At 33.0% G+C, this 18,257-nt stretch overlaps 1 protein-coding gene across 1 annotated transcript; it reads right to left on the bottom strand.

Annotated features, from left to right (window-relative positions):
* Positions 1–3,106: 3,106 nt before the first annotated feature.
* LOC132716500 (protein SEC13 homolog) lies at positions 3,107–18,222 on the bottom strand. Its single transcript, XM_060699792.1, has 10 exons — positions 18,086–18,222; positions 17,505–17,549; positions 13,210–13,325; positions 12,802–12,953; positions 10,201–10,290; positions 9,455–9,498; positions 8,856–8,983; positions 7,182–7,302; positions 6,369–6,512; positions 3,107–4,003 (listed from the first exon to the last, which is right to left on the bottom strand). Exons 1-10 carry the CDS (start codon positions 18,086–18,088, stop codon positions 3,893–3,895), a joined length of 954 nt encoding a protein of 317 aa, XP_060555775.1. The 5' UTR covers positions 18,089–18,222; the 3' UTR covers positions 3,107–3,892.
* Between the last annotated feature and the right edge of the window lie 35 nt (positions 18,223–18,257).

Consider the following 18,257-nt stretch of genomic DNA (forward strand, 5'->3'; position numbering starts at 1 on the left):
GTTATTTCACAAGATTGATGGTTAAATATATAAATAATTAATGAAATTGTAATTATATTCGCATCCGAACAATGATAATGCAAATTACCTTGTCTCCTTGGTCACTATATGTATGTTGACAGTTGTCACAAACCATGCCCAATGTTATTAATGAGCCGTGTCACGACAAAACCAACATAATGGGTTTGCGACCAGCATGGATCCAGACCAGCCTGCGCATACGCGCAGTCTGATCAGGATCCATGTTGTTCGCTATCAGTTTCTAGAATTGTAAAAGGGTTGGTAAGCGAACAGAATGGATCCTGATCAGACTGCGCGGATGCGCATGCTGGTCTGGATCCATGCTGGTCGCAATTTTGTCGGGACACGGCTTATTTAATTAATGAGTTCTAGCTTAAGTAATGTCGATGGTTCCGGTGTCCGCTTGTGTTTGAAAGAACAAAAAGAGGAGCACTTGGGGTATCATTCCACCGGTAAAGCTGAAAAGTTGCCATAATTATGATCTTTAAAGTATTGATGTGATTCAGAACAAAACAAAAATTGCTATCAATAACACCTTAATCAAACAAGAGATGTCCGAACAGCAGCGCACTCCGATGTCGGTAATAAGAGAAAAGCAAAGCAGAAAATGGGTCTTAATTCTGATTTACTGTTTGGAAGAATTATTTTGACTGTGATATTCAACAAGTCTTTTGAGCTTGATGCAAATATCTGAGATGATTACAGGTTTTGATAAAATTATAAAACGTCGCAAAAAATAATTTTTGGATTATCTGCACTTTTGAAATTGCATGACATGATGGTAATGATCAAATAAACCAAGTTTGGAGTGAATAGCTTTAGCAGTTTCTGAGGAAATGGACGTTCACCTTTAACCTGTTCAAGGTCACATTGACCTTGACCTTTTGACCTTTAAATCAATGCGACAGGTGACACTCAAGGGTATATCCAAATATGAGGTTTCCATGTTATAACTTTATTAGCATAGTAGGTAGTAAACATCATAAATCTGCACATTCAGCACTATTTTCTTCATTTGTTTAATATCTAACATGTTCTATATTCGATATTACTTAACCAATGACAATGCCGATCAGTGGGTCAAGACAATACCTTCACTTATTTTCTTTGAAAATTAGAGCTAAAAAGAAGAGATTTTGTTTCATTTTAGAGATCAATCCTTTACTAGCTGATATCTAGAACTGCCCATTACAAATTTTAGGGAAATCGAAAATTTAAAACAACAGTATAGAGCCTGGTCAGACTGCATGTAAGTGAGTGCTGACTTGGCTCTATACTGGTGATTAATTTTGGTTCAAGGTTATGGGTTTAAGCCGTAGTTCAATACATGTACATCAGTACGGGTGCAAATTCAAAATTTCTGAAAGCCTGAAAATTCTGAAGTTAGCATTATTTTAATTGGTTCTATATAGTAAAAGAGTGCTTTAAGAACTATAGAAAAACTTGAAATTAAGGCAACTGCCTGAAAACTTGTACCAATGCATCCCTTACTACTAACATCATGTTGAATTATTATAATCAACACTGTTTAGGCAAAACCAAAACGTTGCTTGTTTCACTAATGACAAAACTCATATCTAACTCTCTGAATCAACTCTACTGTTGTTTTTTTTATTTGTAGACACAGACATATTGTATTTATAACACAACTGCGAAAAGTTCAAGATCTTGAAAAATAGGAAAATTCAATACGACAATAATTGCAAAACCAACAATGCGACCTTTCGTTTGTTTACAATACATAAAACTTTCATTGGCAGGCCCGTTATTATCAACAAGTCAATAGCATGAGGCTGAATAGTTTAAGATTAACACAAGCAAATTTGTTGAATTTATATCCCCCGCCGTGTACTGGTTATTACTAACATAACAACTGAAAACATAATGTTTTCTTTTGCATAAATTGATCATGGCATGCAAATTTCCTTTTCGTATTAATAAGTACCATAAAATCTTCTTGAAATCAATTCAGCAGTTGAAAAGGAATTATTATAGCAATATTTCTGTATTTGCATAATGCATAACTAATCAAGGGTCATAACTCTGAGTTAAAGGGTCTGACCGGAACAATGCAACGATATGCGCATCTCCTCTTGATATTGAAGGTTTTCATAAATTTCGTTGAATTCCAGCCAGTAGCTGCAGAGAACTAGCGCGAAAACGAAATTCGGACGGACAGACGGACAACGCCACCCGATTTAGGGCTTTTTTTCGGTATAGCAGGGGCCGGTATATGGCTGCTTCCCCCCAAATAAAATTCTTTAAAATCATGCAGTTTTCCCAAAAAAATTGAATTAACATAAAGTTTTTTCTTCCACTTTTGCAAATATGTAATTTTCCCCCAAAATTAAGGGTTGGGCTGCTTCCCCAACCTGTGAAAAAAGCCCTGCCATTCCATCGGCGGGGGATAAGAAGGCAAAAATAAACACAATAAAGTTTTTTGTGATTTTCTTTTCCACTGTAAGGTATTAAAGGTTCCTTTACATTAAACAACTTTGTATACCAGATATCTCTGGCAACTGTTTTAAGAGCATGCTTTATAGTCTGCACAACCTGCCTATCAGCATCAATAGCTTTATTCCCGATAAACAAATGATTTCAAACATTTACCACCAGTATAAAGCCAGGACACCCTACACATCCATGCAGGCACTATACTGTTTACTTACCAACTTCCAATGTCCCTATCTCAACACTCCCATTTATAATGGACAGTCCCAAAAATAGAAGCTGGACAAGTCCATTTAAGAAATTCAGCATGTTAAGGGTTTATTATGCCCAAATGAATTGACCAAAATATATTCAAGATACATACCATCATGATATCATATCAGAAGAAAAGGACAGCATTTTCTTTTTTTTGGGGGTTGGGGGGTTAGAACAATGCAAGCATTATTCATGTAGTAAAACTGATAATACATTAGATATATAAAACTGACAACCATAATACTAAACTAAGGTGACCATATATTAACTCCACTGTTAAAACAAACAACATTATAACATAATTTTTAAACATTTATTTCAGTTTTGTTTTATTTACATATTTTTTTTCTCATATGAACAATAAAAATAATTTCAATTGCTACGAAAGACTCAGTTTCATGTAGAATTTTACTTTTGAAAATAATGTAAAGATGTATATTTTTACAATATTAAACAGTTACAGGTCAGCTTTTTGCACAAAAATTGAAAACGATTAACCTTACCATAAAATTCAATCAGACATACATAAAACATGTTTGTTTTACATAAATTTCAAAACAATTTTCATTATTAAAATCTCTATAAACATTCTGTCTGTAACAAAATTCTCATTGTAATCTTCCCATAAAAAACAAGCACAATAATTATCGGTCTTCCAGCACTTAACATCTGAGTGACCTACTTATTAATTGAATATTATAACAAGGGCGTTCTTCGTTGATCTATTGAATATAACAAATTTATTCTTCATTTATAAGAAACTTTTAATCAAATGAATAAAACATGTTTTTCTCACCACTTATAAAGAACAATAAATTAATTGAATATAGCAAGTTTGGTTCTTCAGCCATAAAGAACTGTTGATGAATTGAATAAAACATGTTTGTTCTTCATTTATAAAGAACAATTTAACAATTAAATGAATATAACATGTTCTTCTTTCTTCACTTATAAAGAACTTTTCATTAACTGGATGTATCATTGTAGTTCTTCATTTATAAACAATTAATTAATTGAATATAGCATGTTCATCCTTCATTTGTAAAGAACAATTAATTGAATATAACTTTATCTTCCTATTTATCAATATTTCATGCTGACCACAAGTTTTCCTTTCATCAAGTTCATATTTACTAAATGTCAGTTCACATGCACCTAATTAAGATCATAAATTCCTGCTGACTTGTGATTGGCTTTCTGTGACCTGACCTTGACCTTTCTTAACATCGCTGATACACGTCCATTGTCCTTCTAATGTTTCCTTCCATAAGCTTACCTGTATAAATTATTGATATTTGTAAAATAACATTCAATAAATAATAAACATTATGGCTATCACTATCAAATAATGTAATTGGGAAAAAAATGGTGTACCCTGCTTATTTGGAAAATTGGAATCATATGGCCACTTTATATAAAGTCATTTATGTAAAACTAGAATTGTTTTAAAATTGGACACGGGTTCAAGCACATTCTACTGTTTTATCAATCAATGGACTGACACCCTGATAAAGAGTGAATATATATGCCCCCCCACCCTTTTTAATTGGGGCAAAACAAACAAAGGCCATGATGGCCCTGAGGTCGCTCCACCCTGTATACCCCCCCCCCCCCCCCCGGCCAATTTTTACCCAAGGGCTTTTATTTGTTTATTTGAACAGACTTGGTAACACCCATAAAAAGATTTTCATGCTAAACATCTAAAGTTCTAGCTCATTGGGTTTTTAAAAGAGATTTTTTAAGTTTTTACTATAACATATAGTTAAAAATAATGACACCCTGGGGCAGGGCCAGTTTTGACCCCGGGCTTTTATTTGAAATAACTTTGTAGATATTTACTTAAAGATGTTTCATGCTTAATATCTAAACTCTAGCTATTTGGTTTTTTCAAAGAGAAGATTTTTAAGTTTTTGCTATACACATATAAGGAAAATCAATGACCCCCGGGGCGGGGCCAGTTTTGACCCCAGGGCTTTTATTTGATATATTTATATTTATACTTGGTAGACACCCATTAGAACATGTTTCATGCTAAATATCTTAGCTCTAGCTCTTACGGTTCTTTAAAAGAAGATTTTTTAAGTTTTTACTATATGCATATAGGGAAAATCAATGACCCCCTGGGGCAGGGCCAATTTTGACCCCAGGGCTTTTATTTGAACAAACTTGGTAGACATTCACTAGAAGATGTTTCATGCCAAATATCTAAGCTCTAGCTCTTACGGTTCTTTTTAAAAGAAGATTTTTTAAGTTTTTTACTATATGCATATAGGGAAAATCAATGACCCCGCTGGGGCTGGGCCAATTTTGACCCAGGGCTTTTATTTTGAACAAACTTGGTAGACATTCACTAGAAGATGTTTCATGCCAAATATCTAAGCTCTAGCTTCTTACAGTTCTTTAAAAGAAGATTTTTTAAGTTTTTACTATATGCATATAGGGAAAATCAATGACCCCCAGGGCGGGGCCAATTTTGACCCCAGGGCTTTTATTTGAACAAACTTGGTAGACACTGACTAGAAGATGTTTCATGCCAAATATCTTAGCTCTAGCTCTTTGGGTTCTTTAAAAGAAGATTTTTTAAGTTTTTACTATATGCATATAGGGAAAATCAATGACCCTCTGGGGCGGGACCAATTTTGACCCCAGGGCTTTCATTTGAACAAACTTGGTAGACACTCATTAGAAGATGTTTCGTGCCAAATATCTAAGCTCTAGCTCTTAGGGTTGTTTAAAAGAAGATATTTAAAGATTTTTCTTTCGGTTGCCATGGCAACCAGAGTTCTGCATGGAATTAAATTCTTTGAACAATTTTTAAAGGTGACCACCAAAGGAACATTCCTGTGAAGTTTGGATGAAATTGGCTCAGTGGTTTATGAGGAGATGTCATTTAAAGCAAAAGTTTACGGACGGACGCCGGACGGACGCCGGACGAAAAGCGATCACAAAAGCTCACCCTGTCACTTTGTGACAGGTGAGCTAAAAACGTATTTAGGCCAGCTATCTTCAGTACTTTATTGTATATCTAGAGCCTTGTTAATGCACGAGTTTTAAAAGTTGACAACTAGAATTTATCAATTGAAAGTTTTTCAGATTTACATAGAGTTTAAAACCTTATACGGAATATGCATTGTTTAAAAAATGGTATAATGCAGTAAACATCTGTGCACAAGTAACAGGCTAACACAACAATGAATTCAGGTTCAAAGGAAATTTCAAGCAATTTTTGTGCTGTTGTGACAATACTTTGTTTGATTGATTGGGTTTTACATCACACCGACACAGTAAAGGTCATATGGCAGCATTCCAGCTTTACTCAATACTGATGGAGGAAGTCTTCAGGTGCCCTTCCGTGCATTATTTCAGGCACGAAATGGAACCAGAGTATAACCACCGATGTTCCATAAACGAGTCTGAATTGTGAAGATACAAATTGCAAAAAAGTTAATATTATGTCTTTTCTAAGTTCCAGCCATGCATGTAGAGTAATAAGTCACTAATAATTTATGAAGTTACATACAAAATCAAATTTTATTTAACACCAATGATATATAAGTTGGAAAACTTATAAATTCTAAAATTATTCAGCTAACATTGCAATTACACTTTGTTAATAGATAATACAACAACAACAACTATACCTTGTTATCGCCTCCTGACACTGCTAAGATATTTCCTGTAATTGACCAGCTGAGATGCCAGACTACATCTTTAAATTTATTTAACACTGACGATGACCAGTTATTGCTTGTGCCATCATTTGTCCAGATGAGAACTCTACAATCCTATAGAAAGAAACAATTTACATTTACAAGTCTATTTTCTAATCAAAAGTTTGTACCTTGGAATTATGGGTTTCCAAATAAATTGAATTAACCCTTTCAATGAAGAATGAATGCATTGACCTTTGAATAAGGAACAGTTTGTAAGTAGTTTTAACATATTTCAGAATTTTACAATATTGTCTTGCTTTTCATGTGAGGAGTAAAGGTCGGGGTCGGAGTGGCAGGTGTGTGGATAAAGGGTCATGCAACATCCTACTGGGATTTTGCTATTCTGCTTTAGAATAGGCATAAAATAAATTGCTTGGATAAGAACATGCATTTTTATTTTGTGAATGTTTTTTACCCCCTCCCCCACTCATCTGGTAAAAAGTCCTTCATCTGCACCTTTTAATCAGGCTTGTTATTAGAAGGCTGAAGGCTAAAATGACTGAATTTTGGGCTGCCTCAAAACTTAATTTCTTTTTGTGTGTAATCAAACTCAAATTCAAAACCAATTGTCTCAATATTTTAAAACAAGTTCATTGTACAAAACAACTTTTCATTAAAGCATCATTTCATATTCTAATCCACAACAAAATAACGCAAGGGATTTTTCATTTCAAACTAATGAATTCTGGCAAAATGAAGTAACATCACATAGTAATGTTCATAAAGCAAACCTTAACGTACCTGTGAGCAACTAGCTATGATGCTTTTAGGTAGACCTATGGATGGTGCCCAGGCTACATCTCTTACCCAGTCACTGTGACCCTCTAATTTCTGTTCCTCAATCCATTCACCATCTTCCTCTCTGTAAACAGTACCCATTATAATCATTGTAACCATGTACATGTACTAACTAAGATGAAAATAATGACATTTCCATGGATCAAAAAATATTTTCAGAGCCACTCATCCTACAGGATGAGTAGTTGCCACCTTCTTTAGTATTTTTCTCTTTAACTTGTCCTGTTGCAAATTTTGACATTTTTTTCCACGTTAATATAAGAAAACAAGTTGAATTTTCAATCACTGATTACTTTATTTTGACCATCATAGTCTGGATAGTAAGAGAATGACAATTGATACCAAACCTGTTGATCAGGAGTTACGTTAAATGATGGATAAAATGAAAGGGTAAAAGCCTATAGCAAGGAGGGAAGGGCAACTTATTTCAAGTTGACAACATTAATCATTCGACCATAGTCCACTTGAGATTTAAATGTATAACAAAATATCACATACACTCATAAATTCTCATGCGACCAATGCAGACCGAGATCAGCCGGCACATTTGTGCTGTGATCATGGCCTGTGCTACTCACTATCTATTCAGTACATGTTTTGAATGATGGATGGTTTTGATTCTTCGTGAAAAATTTACAAGCCCATTTAAGACATTTAACATGGTAAAGGTTAACAGGGCTCTCGATTGACACGGGGATCCGGGTTTTGACTCGTGAAAATCAGGAAATGCACAAATTTGACACGTGATAAAATCTGCACAAGAGTCAATTTGCCACGTGGGATTTTCAGCTATGCAATAATAATTACCTTAAATCTACTCCTAATTACCTATCAAATCCTACATATGTTCAAATCACACTCAAAAAAATGTCACCGTGTGTAATACACAGCATTGTTTATAGCCTGTGCACTGAAGCGCGACATCATTGGATGCAATTTGACAGCGCTAAAAATAGCTCTACACAACTGATAAGAATTACATACTTGAGGTGTCAATTATTGATTGCTTTTAAAGGTTTATGATACGTCTTTGATTTACTTGGAGTGCCTGTACATTTGTTATTTCCATTAAATATTCCTAGTGCATTTTGGTATTTAAAATTAATATGATATATAGCATACCAGTAAAGATATTTTTTTATATTTTAAACTTTTAATCAGAAAAGCTGCTGCTTAATTTATTCTTTCACAGTAAAGATGCAATTCATTTTTTTTTTTTTTGTTGTTGTTTTAGTTGTCTTTTTTTTTGGGGGGGGGGGGATATATATACATTATAACTAGGCATTTTTTCCATGTTAAATATTATCAATTTAGACTTGAGAATCTACACAAAATGACCTCCAATACAGTAATTTTTGTAACATAAAAATGATTCATGTAGTCAAATGACACTTAAGAAAAAAATTATTTGACTCATGAAAATTTTGGCCAAAGAGTCTTTGACTCGTGAAATTCTGACCCTACTGAGAGCCCTGGTTAATTAAATATAATTTGCGATGTTATTAAATCCTGTAAAATGTCCTATTGGCAGAACCTACAGATATCTTTTTTAATTCCAACTGTGTAGTATCTTTAAACTAAACCAGGGGAGATAACACAAACTTAACTAAAACTTACCTCCAAATTTTGACCAGATTATCACACCCTCCAGACACAAGTTTCTTCACTAAAGATGGTCGACCTGTCTGTTCAAACAAGGCATTTGGTGACAATGCTGGCGCCCAGCTTACTGCATTACAGCCAATCTGTGGGTAAGGAAAATGTATCACTAAAGTAATGATATAGTCATATCAAACAGAAACATAGTTTAAACTGCTATTTGATTGAAAAACCTTTACATTGCTGACTTTGTGTAACATGACTGGCCAGTGTTGAAATTAATCCTGGAGTTTAAGGGATTTCAAGGTGAAAATATCTAATTTAAGGATAGGACCCAGCTGTATAATAAAGTAAGATGTCATTCAGACGCAGATGACGCTAACTCTGTACTGGTAGCACTACTCTTACTAACACATATAATAAAGATTATCTAGTACTCTTAACATGCACTCCCAAGAATTTTTTTTGCTCTGGACTGTCTGTCTTATGTGCAATTTGGTGTATATTTAAAATAAATATATAATAAAATATTAATTCTACAGTTGCTTTTTAAGTTGTCTTAATTATTACCTGATTAGCAAGAAATCATTTAATATCACGAAAAAAAAAATACTTACTGTGTGTGCGTTCTTGATTTTTTTGGCATCCCAACTTCCATCTCCTGCAAATAAAAACATTTTTGAGTCAGAAAATAAAGTTTTCTTCTGAATGGGCATTTTCTATAGAAATCAGTTTTTATTATACAATAATACATTACAAATATAGGTTTTGTAATTGTAGATCAAAGGGCATGTACTCTATTTATCATATTTGCAGTCATTGAATTAAAGATTTTGAATTTACTGACCTGAATTCCAGTTTTGAATTTATTCTACTATATATTTAACTAAATTTTCTTAAAATTTACACTGGCCAGGGGCCATCGGGGCAGTGCTTAATTAGATGACTGCATGATTTGAATTTTATATCTAATACTACAGTGCAAACTGTCCAGGCTATTCAATAATGGCACCTCAAATTTTGTATTTTCATAAGGAAATTCCTTAAACTTTGAACACACTGTTTCAAATTCAAAGCAGGGCAAATCCATAACAAAAACTCAGTAAATTAAGGGTTACAAAGTACTGCCCTAAAGACTTTCCTATATAAAAGTTAATAGCTTATTTAAAACAAGAAAGTAATTTTTGAATTATTCATAATTGCAAATAATTGTATTTTCAAACTTTTTTTTTTTGGTTCATATTCAAGATGTCACTGTCACACTAACACATTTTAAGGCAGTAAGGTAACTTTCCAGCGTTGTTAGTGGAAGACCTAAGGTGTAATACTAATGTAATACAATGTAGTTAAAACAAATTGTTACCTGTACTTGACAATACTGAGACTGACCCATCTGAACTTCCACATGCTAAAACCAGTCCTAGTTCATGTGGTGCAAAACATACTGAATTTACTGAAATCATAAAATGACAAACATTCAATAACTTACAATCAATCATCACATAGCTTATAACTACATGTATAATAAATTTGTTGAAATTATTAATAATTAATTAAATGTGAAAGTTTTGTCTGAGTTTTTAACTGAGTTCCTAAAGACAACTAGAACTGTGTCCAAAGGACACGGATGTCCCCACTGACAACATATATATGGTATATAGTGAAAAAATCAACAAAGGGCCATAATTCTGTTAAATTTAGTCACAGCAAAAATTCCTTCCTTTACTACCATCTACACATTAAGGTTGTTCATCCCTGGAAGTTTAAGCAAAATATGCCATCCGGTTTAAGAGGAGTTGCGTTCACAAAATTTCTATATGGTATATAGTGAAAAAATCAACAAAGGGTCATAATTCTGTTAATTTTGGTCACAGCAAAAATTCCTTCCTTTACTACCATCTACACATTAGGGTTGTTCATCCCTGAAAGTTCAAGCAAAATCTGCCATCCGGTTTAAGAGGAGTTGCGTTCACAAAATTTCTATATGGTATATAGTGAAAAAGTCAACAAAGGGCCATAATTCTGTTAAATTTGGTCGCAGCAAAAATTCCTTCCTTTACTACCATCTACACACTAAGGTTGTTCATCCCTGGAAGTTTAAGCAAAATCTGCCATCCGGTTTAAGAGGAGTTGCGTTCACAAAATTTTTACATAGTATATAGTGAAAAAATCAACAAAGGGCCATAATTCTGTTGAATTTGATCGCAGCAAAAATTCCTTCCTTTACTACCATCTACACATTAAGGTTGTTCATCCCTGGAAGTTTAAGCAAAATCTGCCATCCAGTTTAAGAGGAGTTGCGTTCACAAGATTTCGGGACGTACAGACAGACGGACGGACAAGTGCAACGCTATATGCTCCCACTCTGTGGGGGCATAAAAACATTACAAACAGTGATTCATTCTTAAAATTCAAAATCTACAGCAATAAAACAAACAAGTTTTCAGGTTTATGTATTCATAACATCAACAGAGTTTCGACTATTCAGAAATACAGTAAAACATTACTTTATACAAACAATCCATAGTTTATACAAATTTATTTTAGACTGATTGTGTTGAAAGCTATAAGCGTATTGAAATACCCTAAAATCTGTTCCTGGAACCAACCAGTACTAAGCAATGAATGTAAAGTTTCTTGCTCAAGGAAACAACAGCTTGTCCCTGACAGGGTTTAAACCCATGTGGTCAGCAATCCTTAGATTACTAGTCCAACTTGGCCAAGCTGCCACTTGTAGACTTACCTGCCAAACCTAACTGTATCTTAATGATCTAATGACTAAATGATTAAAATCCATATGTTTCATAGAATAAGTAACATAAACATAAAACAGCTGACAGTCTTAACCTTTAATATGAAGTTTTATTACAGTATTTACAGGGGTTGACACTAACTTTTCAGCCAGAAATCCCAACGGGACATCTGTTTTTGAATTCAAAAGTCCCTTCCCTAAGTTGGAAGTCCCTGATTTTTTTTTTATATAATTTTAAGAATAAAGCAATAACCTTTGTCTATCAATATTGATGTGCAACTTATTTTTATTGTTCTTTAGTTCTACTTTTTGGGATGTTGATCATAGCCCATGGATCTGTGATAACATTAAGTGATGAAGGAACGAAATCCTTTATGTTTCCTTCCAGCATTATTAAGTTTGGTAACAAAATCATACATGCAGTTGGAAGTGTTTATAGGTCTTGTAAAATATTTCCTAAATATTACTGACTTTAATACATATAATATATTTTGTTCCTTTGTCTGTAGTTATGCAGTAAGTAATTTTCATTTGATATTATAATATTGCTGTATTAGGTCTACTTGAATAAGTGTAAACTAGTCATTGAAGAGAAGAAAATGAGTTACTGCAAAAAAGCTTTTTTTGCTCATAATTCCTTTACATAATGATATCAATGCCATGATAAGACAGGAACAAGTTATTATTATTGCATTTAAAATATAATCACAAAATCGGTATATTTAAAAAAATCCCCAAAAAATCACGCATCCTAATGTGTTTATCCGAAATCTAGTACACTATTGATTATGGAATTGCCGACTTTTTCCACGGTGTAAGTGTTCTAACATCATAGTAAACATAAAATATTAAACAAAACTATATAAAACATATCATTTTTACTATGATGGTTAAAAATACAGCAAAATATCGGCAAATACTGACATTGGAATGTTTGGTATGTGGAGAATTTTCGTGTTTTGTAAAACAATGTTTCATTTCCGGTTTACTTCTTGCAAGTTTATCACGTTTAATAAATACCTTTTTGCAAGATTACAATCTTAAATGAATACTTTAAAGTTGATTAAAGATCAATTTTAATTGTTTTGTATATTTTTTACTTAAAAACTTAAAAGTCCCAATGGGACATCTGACTTGGAACTTAAGAAATCCCTTGCCAATTTTTGAGTCCTCGGGACCGCGGGACTGCGTTAGTGTCGAACACTGATTTACCTGAAGAATCATGGTTGGAATATTCATATAATTTTCCCCATGTGCTGTTTGTTTCTTTCCAGATAATTACTTTTCTGTCATAACCACATGAAGCTATGAGGTTTCCATACATTGGATGTGCCCATGCAAGTTGCCATACAGGTCCCTCATGCCTGCACAATCAGAAACATATAATTATTAATGAATAAAGCAAAATATCTACATGTATTACAAAGGAAATTACTACAAAAACTCTCTTAGTTTAAAGCTGATGGTTTTGAAGTGGTGCTTTATAAGTTTCAATTTTAAGCTGAAAAGCATTGTCTACCTTTCGAAGTTATTGAACTGTTTAGTTTATTTAATATATATATATTAAAGATTAACTAACAATCTAAGATCTTTTTTATAAGCTTACTAAGGTTAACTTACCCTCTAAGATCTGTTATAAGCCTCTGCTGTCCACCTTTTACATCAAACACCTTTATGGAACGATCTGATGAACATGTTGCTAATTTTGTTCCATAGTAATCTAACTGTGCATCATGCTGAATTAAATATATAAATTAGTCAATTTTATTATAAAGATCAATGAAAATACAGGTAAAGTGCCTTATCTCCTATACAAATAAACATTTTTTACTGTTAAGTGTTTAATATTTTACTATTATATAATGTGCAATAAACCAAAGAATCTTTACATGTGTTACTGTTTTACTTGTGTCTTACAAATTCTTCTGTATTATATTTATAATTATTATGTTTCAACTCATGACTGACTTATGTCTCAGTCTGAATCAGATTGTCAACTGTCTGGATCAGACAAATTTTTGTATTATTTATGTAAAGAGCGTCGTTTGCAGAACATACCAAAACGCCACATTGAGCATTTAGTATATTTAACAAAACAGGGTGAGTCACTGACAGAATTAAGCGGTGTTTTCAACAAATCAACATCCGTTTTGCTCATCAAACACATGGGATCTATTTTGTGAACATTCTGTTTTCTTTTTTTTTCTATTTCTACATCATACTGCTTTAAAATCGTTTACGATCACTCTAAGCAGGTATACATTGTATACATTAAAGAGACAGCTATGAGATACAAGGGAATCCAGGAACCAGTCCCCAGCTCTTATTGAATAGACCCCTTGGTTCTTTTACATGCCCAGGGTATAGCACTAATACATGCAAGGATTACCTAGATTTTTTACCAGTACACCTCTAGGTAGGTGGGAAACATTGAAAATGTCTCTGAAAAATCCCAAGGGTGTAAACCCAGCATCAAACGGTTAACCTGGGACCTCAGGGGTGATAATCAGTGGTTTAACCAACTGAGCTATCACGCCACCTATGTGATTGAAACTTGAAAAAAGGTTTCAAATAATAATAAGATAAATTGAATTGAAATTAATTTTTTTTCTGCTAGAAATTTTCACTCATCCTGCAGGACCAGCATTTCCGGGAGATTAACTCGTCCGGAGTCAATTTTTACTCGTATTTACGAGCGGATTTTTTGAGCCCTGATCAATATGGGTCAGTACATCTAGCCCGGTACAAGTCAACCCGGCCCCAAGTCAACCGGGCCCCAAAATTGGTCAACCGGGCCCCAAAATTGGTCAATCCTGCCCCACGGTATTTTTATTTGGTCAACCCGGCCCCAAAATTGGTCAGTGCGGCCCCAAAATATACAGGGTTCTCACTAGGACTTTAAAACATGGAGTCCATGGACTCCCAACCCTGAAAAAGTTGGAGTCCAAAAGCGCGTCGCAATTAATATGTTTATAGATTAGTCATTCAATGCTCACAATAGCATTGCTGATATTTTGAATCTTCAATTATAGTTATTCAAAAAAAACAAACTCTGAATTATTGTTTTGTTGTTAATATTTATTATGAAATTATTTCATTATAATGCATAAACACAATTCATGGAAATCGTTTTTTTTTTGTGTGTTGTTTTTCACATTTAATTTTATACCAAATCAAATTTTATTCTGGTTAAATAAGTCCACTCTAAAGACAAAAAGTTTATATTTGTAAAAAAAAACGTAAATGTATATAGGCAGCGTTTAGCGGAATGAATAGGAAAATGGTGTACAGCTTCACACAGTGTGTAAGAGATTCATCCGATCGGCAATTATTTTAGCAAATATCTTCAAAAGGGGGCAAATTGAAGATCGATATTTAAAGATTTAATGTTGATTAAATAATAAAAGAACAATTCATTCACGTGTTTGGATTGGAAACTGAGAATTTTTGCGAAATTTTAGGGTTTCTGGCGAACGTTTAATCGCCGATGTTAGGGATCAATTTTCGGATCAAAGAAAAGCATATGTGTATTTTTGTTTGTTGTCTTGGCATTTCAGCACAATATCTTAAATTCTTAATACTCTTGTAGAACGTTTTTGCAAGAATGAAACTAAAGCAAAATTGTGCCTAGAAAATGCCGAAAAAATTCGACACTCATTCAATATTACACTCAGTTGTAATTTGAGAAAACAGTCTTTAAACTCGCGGCGTAAGTAGTTGATAATTTTATCCTTTAGTCGGTAAAATTTGCTAATTTCCAATCAACTGTTGATCAAAGATATAAAATTATCACCTTGTGTTATATCTGGTAATTACATGTACAGCGCGTGTATACATTAGTCTGATCACTATTGCGTGATAATGACCGGAAGCGTTATCGCTGATTGGCTAATCGCTTCACGGGTCGATGTGCATAGGACCGCCTTCCTATAGACTGACGTATTTGTGGTTGTAAACAATCGGTAATTTTATGCGTCCCCAGGCAAAATTAAGCGTACGTGGAATCCTTGCTCTGAAATATTTGCGTCCAGCTGTAATAAACAGTGTACCGGGACGCCGAAATAAGCGTCCCCGAGAACCCTGAATATATATTTTTCAAAGAAAACTATTTAAGTCATTTTGTTGTATGATGGAATAAAAATGATTTATTATTAATTGAAGATTATTAACTATAGAACAATAGTAACAATAAGTGTCGGTAAATTTAATTGCGCCGATTAAGTCTTTAATACGCAATATTGATGATGAATTATTATATAACATCAACAATTATATGTACATCAACATTAATTCAGATGTGATAATCAAACAGTTTAAAGCAATCAATTAACAAAAAAGGTATAGCTGTGAAAACAAATCCTTTTAATAAGTTGGTAGTATCTTACATGTCTTTATTCGATGTAAATTAAAGATGGTTTGGTGAGTGTTAATGCGATAATTAGGAAGAAATGCATAGAATTTCGAGTTAAAAGGTTTGTATAAATATAGTTTCCAACAATATTTATTTAATTCATTTGAATGTTTTTTATTGAATATGTGCATCATTATAATTAATATTTGTTTCGTTTTTTATTAACTTATTTTCAAAGAATATTAACTGTGTAAAAAGGTATTGGAATATTACTAAAAATTAAGTGTTTGGAAAATTGATAGTGTTTTGTGATTAATCACTTTATGTCATCATGACTGATAACTGTATTGATTGTGGATATATTGATAGTTGATATTGATAGTTTTTATATAAAATAAATAATAAAAGATATCATAATTGTACTTTTATTTTTGTTGTTAATTTTTATCTTATTTCTTGATAAGTCATTAAGTGTTTACGTTTTTAAGCAAAATAAATAATAATAAAAATGGGGCCGGGTTGACCAGAAATAAAATTGGTTTGGGGCCGGGTTGACCAGAAATAAAATTGGTTTGGGGCCGTGTTGACCAATTTGGGGCCGGGCTGACTTGGGGCCGGGTTGACTGTAATTCCATCTAGCCACTTACTATTTGAATAGTCGAAATAAATATCAAGACATATCAGCCTAATCAGAGGTTGTAAATTACTCTTGTCTGCTCGTATTACCAAGTAGAAACCTAGTCCTAATTATAAGACCTATACGTAACCTATTTCATATTTATCATTCATTAATCTGATATTTTACATTTTTCATTTTCCATGTTACGTTAGGTCTTAACAGATCTTTGCAAAATCGTGTAGCAAAAAAATTGACATTAGACATCGATTTAGATCTAATGAATTTAAACAATTAAAACAGCGTGTATTTACATTAATTTTGACCTATTTATGAACAAAACTAAAAAATAAATACCTTTAAACAAAATAATTGAACTGTCACAACCAAAAAGTCATGATTAAATCCTCTCATTTAATTAAATTCTTTGTACAGCTGATATACAAATGGCCGCCATACAGTGCGCGAAATCTGATTGGCTAATTCAAATGCAAGCGTTTAAATGATTCCAGAAGTTTCTAACGGAATATTTTTTCAACGAAATAATTGCCCATGCACCGTCAGTGTGTTCAAATATATTTTTCCGTTCAAAAAATTGGAATCAATCTGTAAAACGCTTTACTTAACCAGTATGGCCGATGAGCGAAATAGACTGATATTTATATTTTATTTTTAATTGATAAGTACATTGTTTTAAAGTTTTTGTTAATGATAGACCATGCAATTGAAAGAACAGAAGATAAGCTTTTGAATAAAGCTTCAAAGGCAAGTCAACAGACATTTTTTTAATTTTTCAAAATGCTACGCGTTTTTGAGCAATAACTATTAGCAAAAGGCTTGACCAACATAAAACTATAACAAGCCTGTAACGTCTAATCTATTGGACTAGTAGAAACCAAGTTAAACTTTGACAGCATTAGTCACAGGATGAGAAAAAAGAAAACTTACAATCATGTCCTCATGAGCAGTATCTATTGAATTCATAACCGAAACCTGAAAAATAAACAATTTTAAAATTAAAAAATGTTTATTGTGGCATTATGCTGTAAACAATTACAAAACAGTGTAAACTAACATATAAATAATGTAATTGTATTATTTAAACGATGGACCAAAAAAGGCTTTCTTTCCCGTAGATAGTACCATCAAAACACAGACGCTTGGGGGTCAGATCCTGCCCCCCAACGTGATACTTATTGAGACTTGATGGTAAAAGGTAATTTTTTCAGATATGTAAAAATTGATCGAAAACCAGTTGTATCGTTGTAGCAGATGTCCCATTCGTGTTTAAATATTAAAATATTTTTGACAGAGTGTTTACAGGGGCGTATCACGTTGGGGGGCAGGATCTGACCCCCAAGCGTCTGTGCATCAAAATAGAACCGATTCTGATTAAGAAAACAAAACAAATTTTATTATAAAATACCCCACCCATTTGCCGGTAAAATTATTGCCATAATTTTGATGTCAATGAAATGAAGCTGGCAAAAAATAACAATCCTCAATAATTAAAACAACGTAACACTTACCATATTGTCTGTAAATGATGCAAAAAATGTTAAAACTCTGATTAAATCACGATAAATATTTTATAATCTGTTCAATTTGACGTGGCAGTACTAAACATGACTCTTTATATGAAGAGTTTCCGATAATTATAAATGAACCTAAACGTTCTTAACTAACGAAAAGAACGTTCTC

This window comes from Ruditapes philippinarum, unplaced genomic scaffold (genome assembly GCF_026571515.1).
Source record: "Ruditapes philippinarum isolate M1 unplaced genomic scaffold, ASM2657151v2 ctg757_1_1_1_1, whole genome shotgun sequence".
In the NCBI taxonomy this organism is placed as follows: domain Eukaryota; kingdom Metazoa; phylum Mollusca; class Bivalvia; order Venerida; family Veneridae; genus Ruditapes; species Ruditapes philippinarum.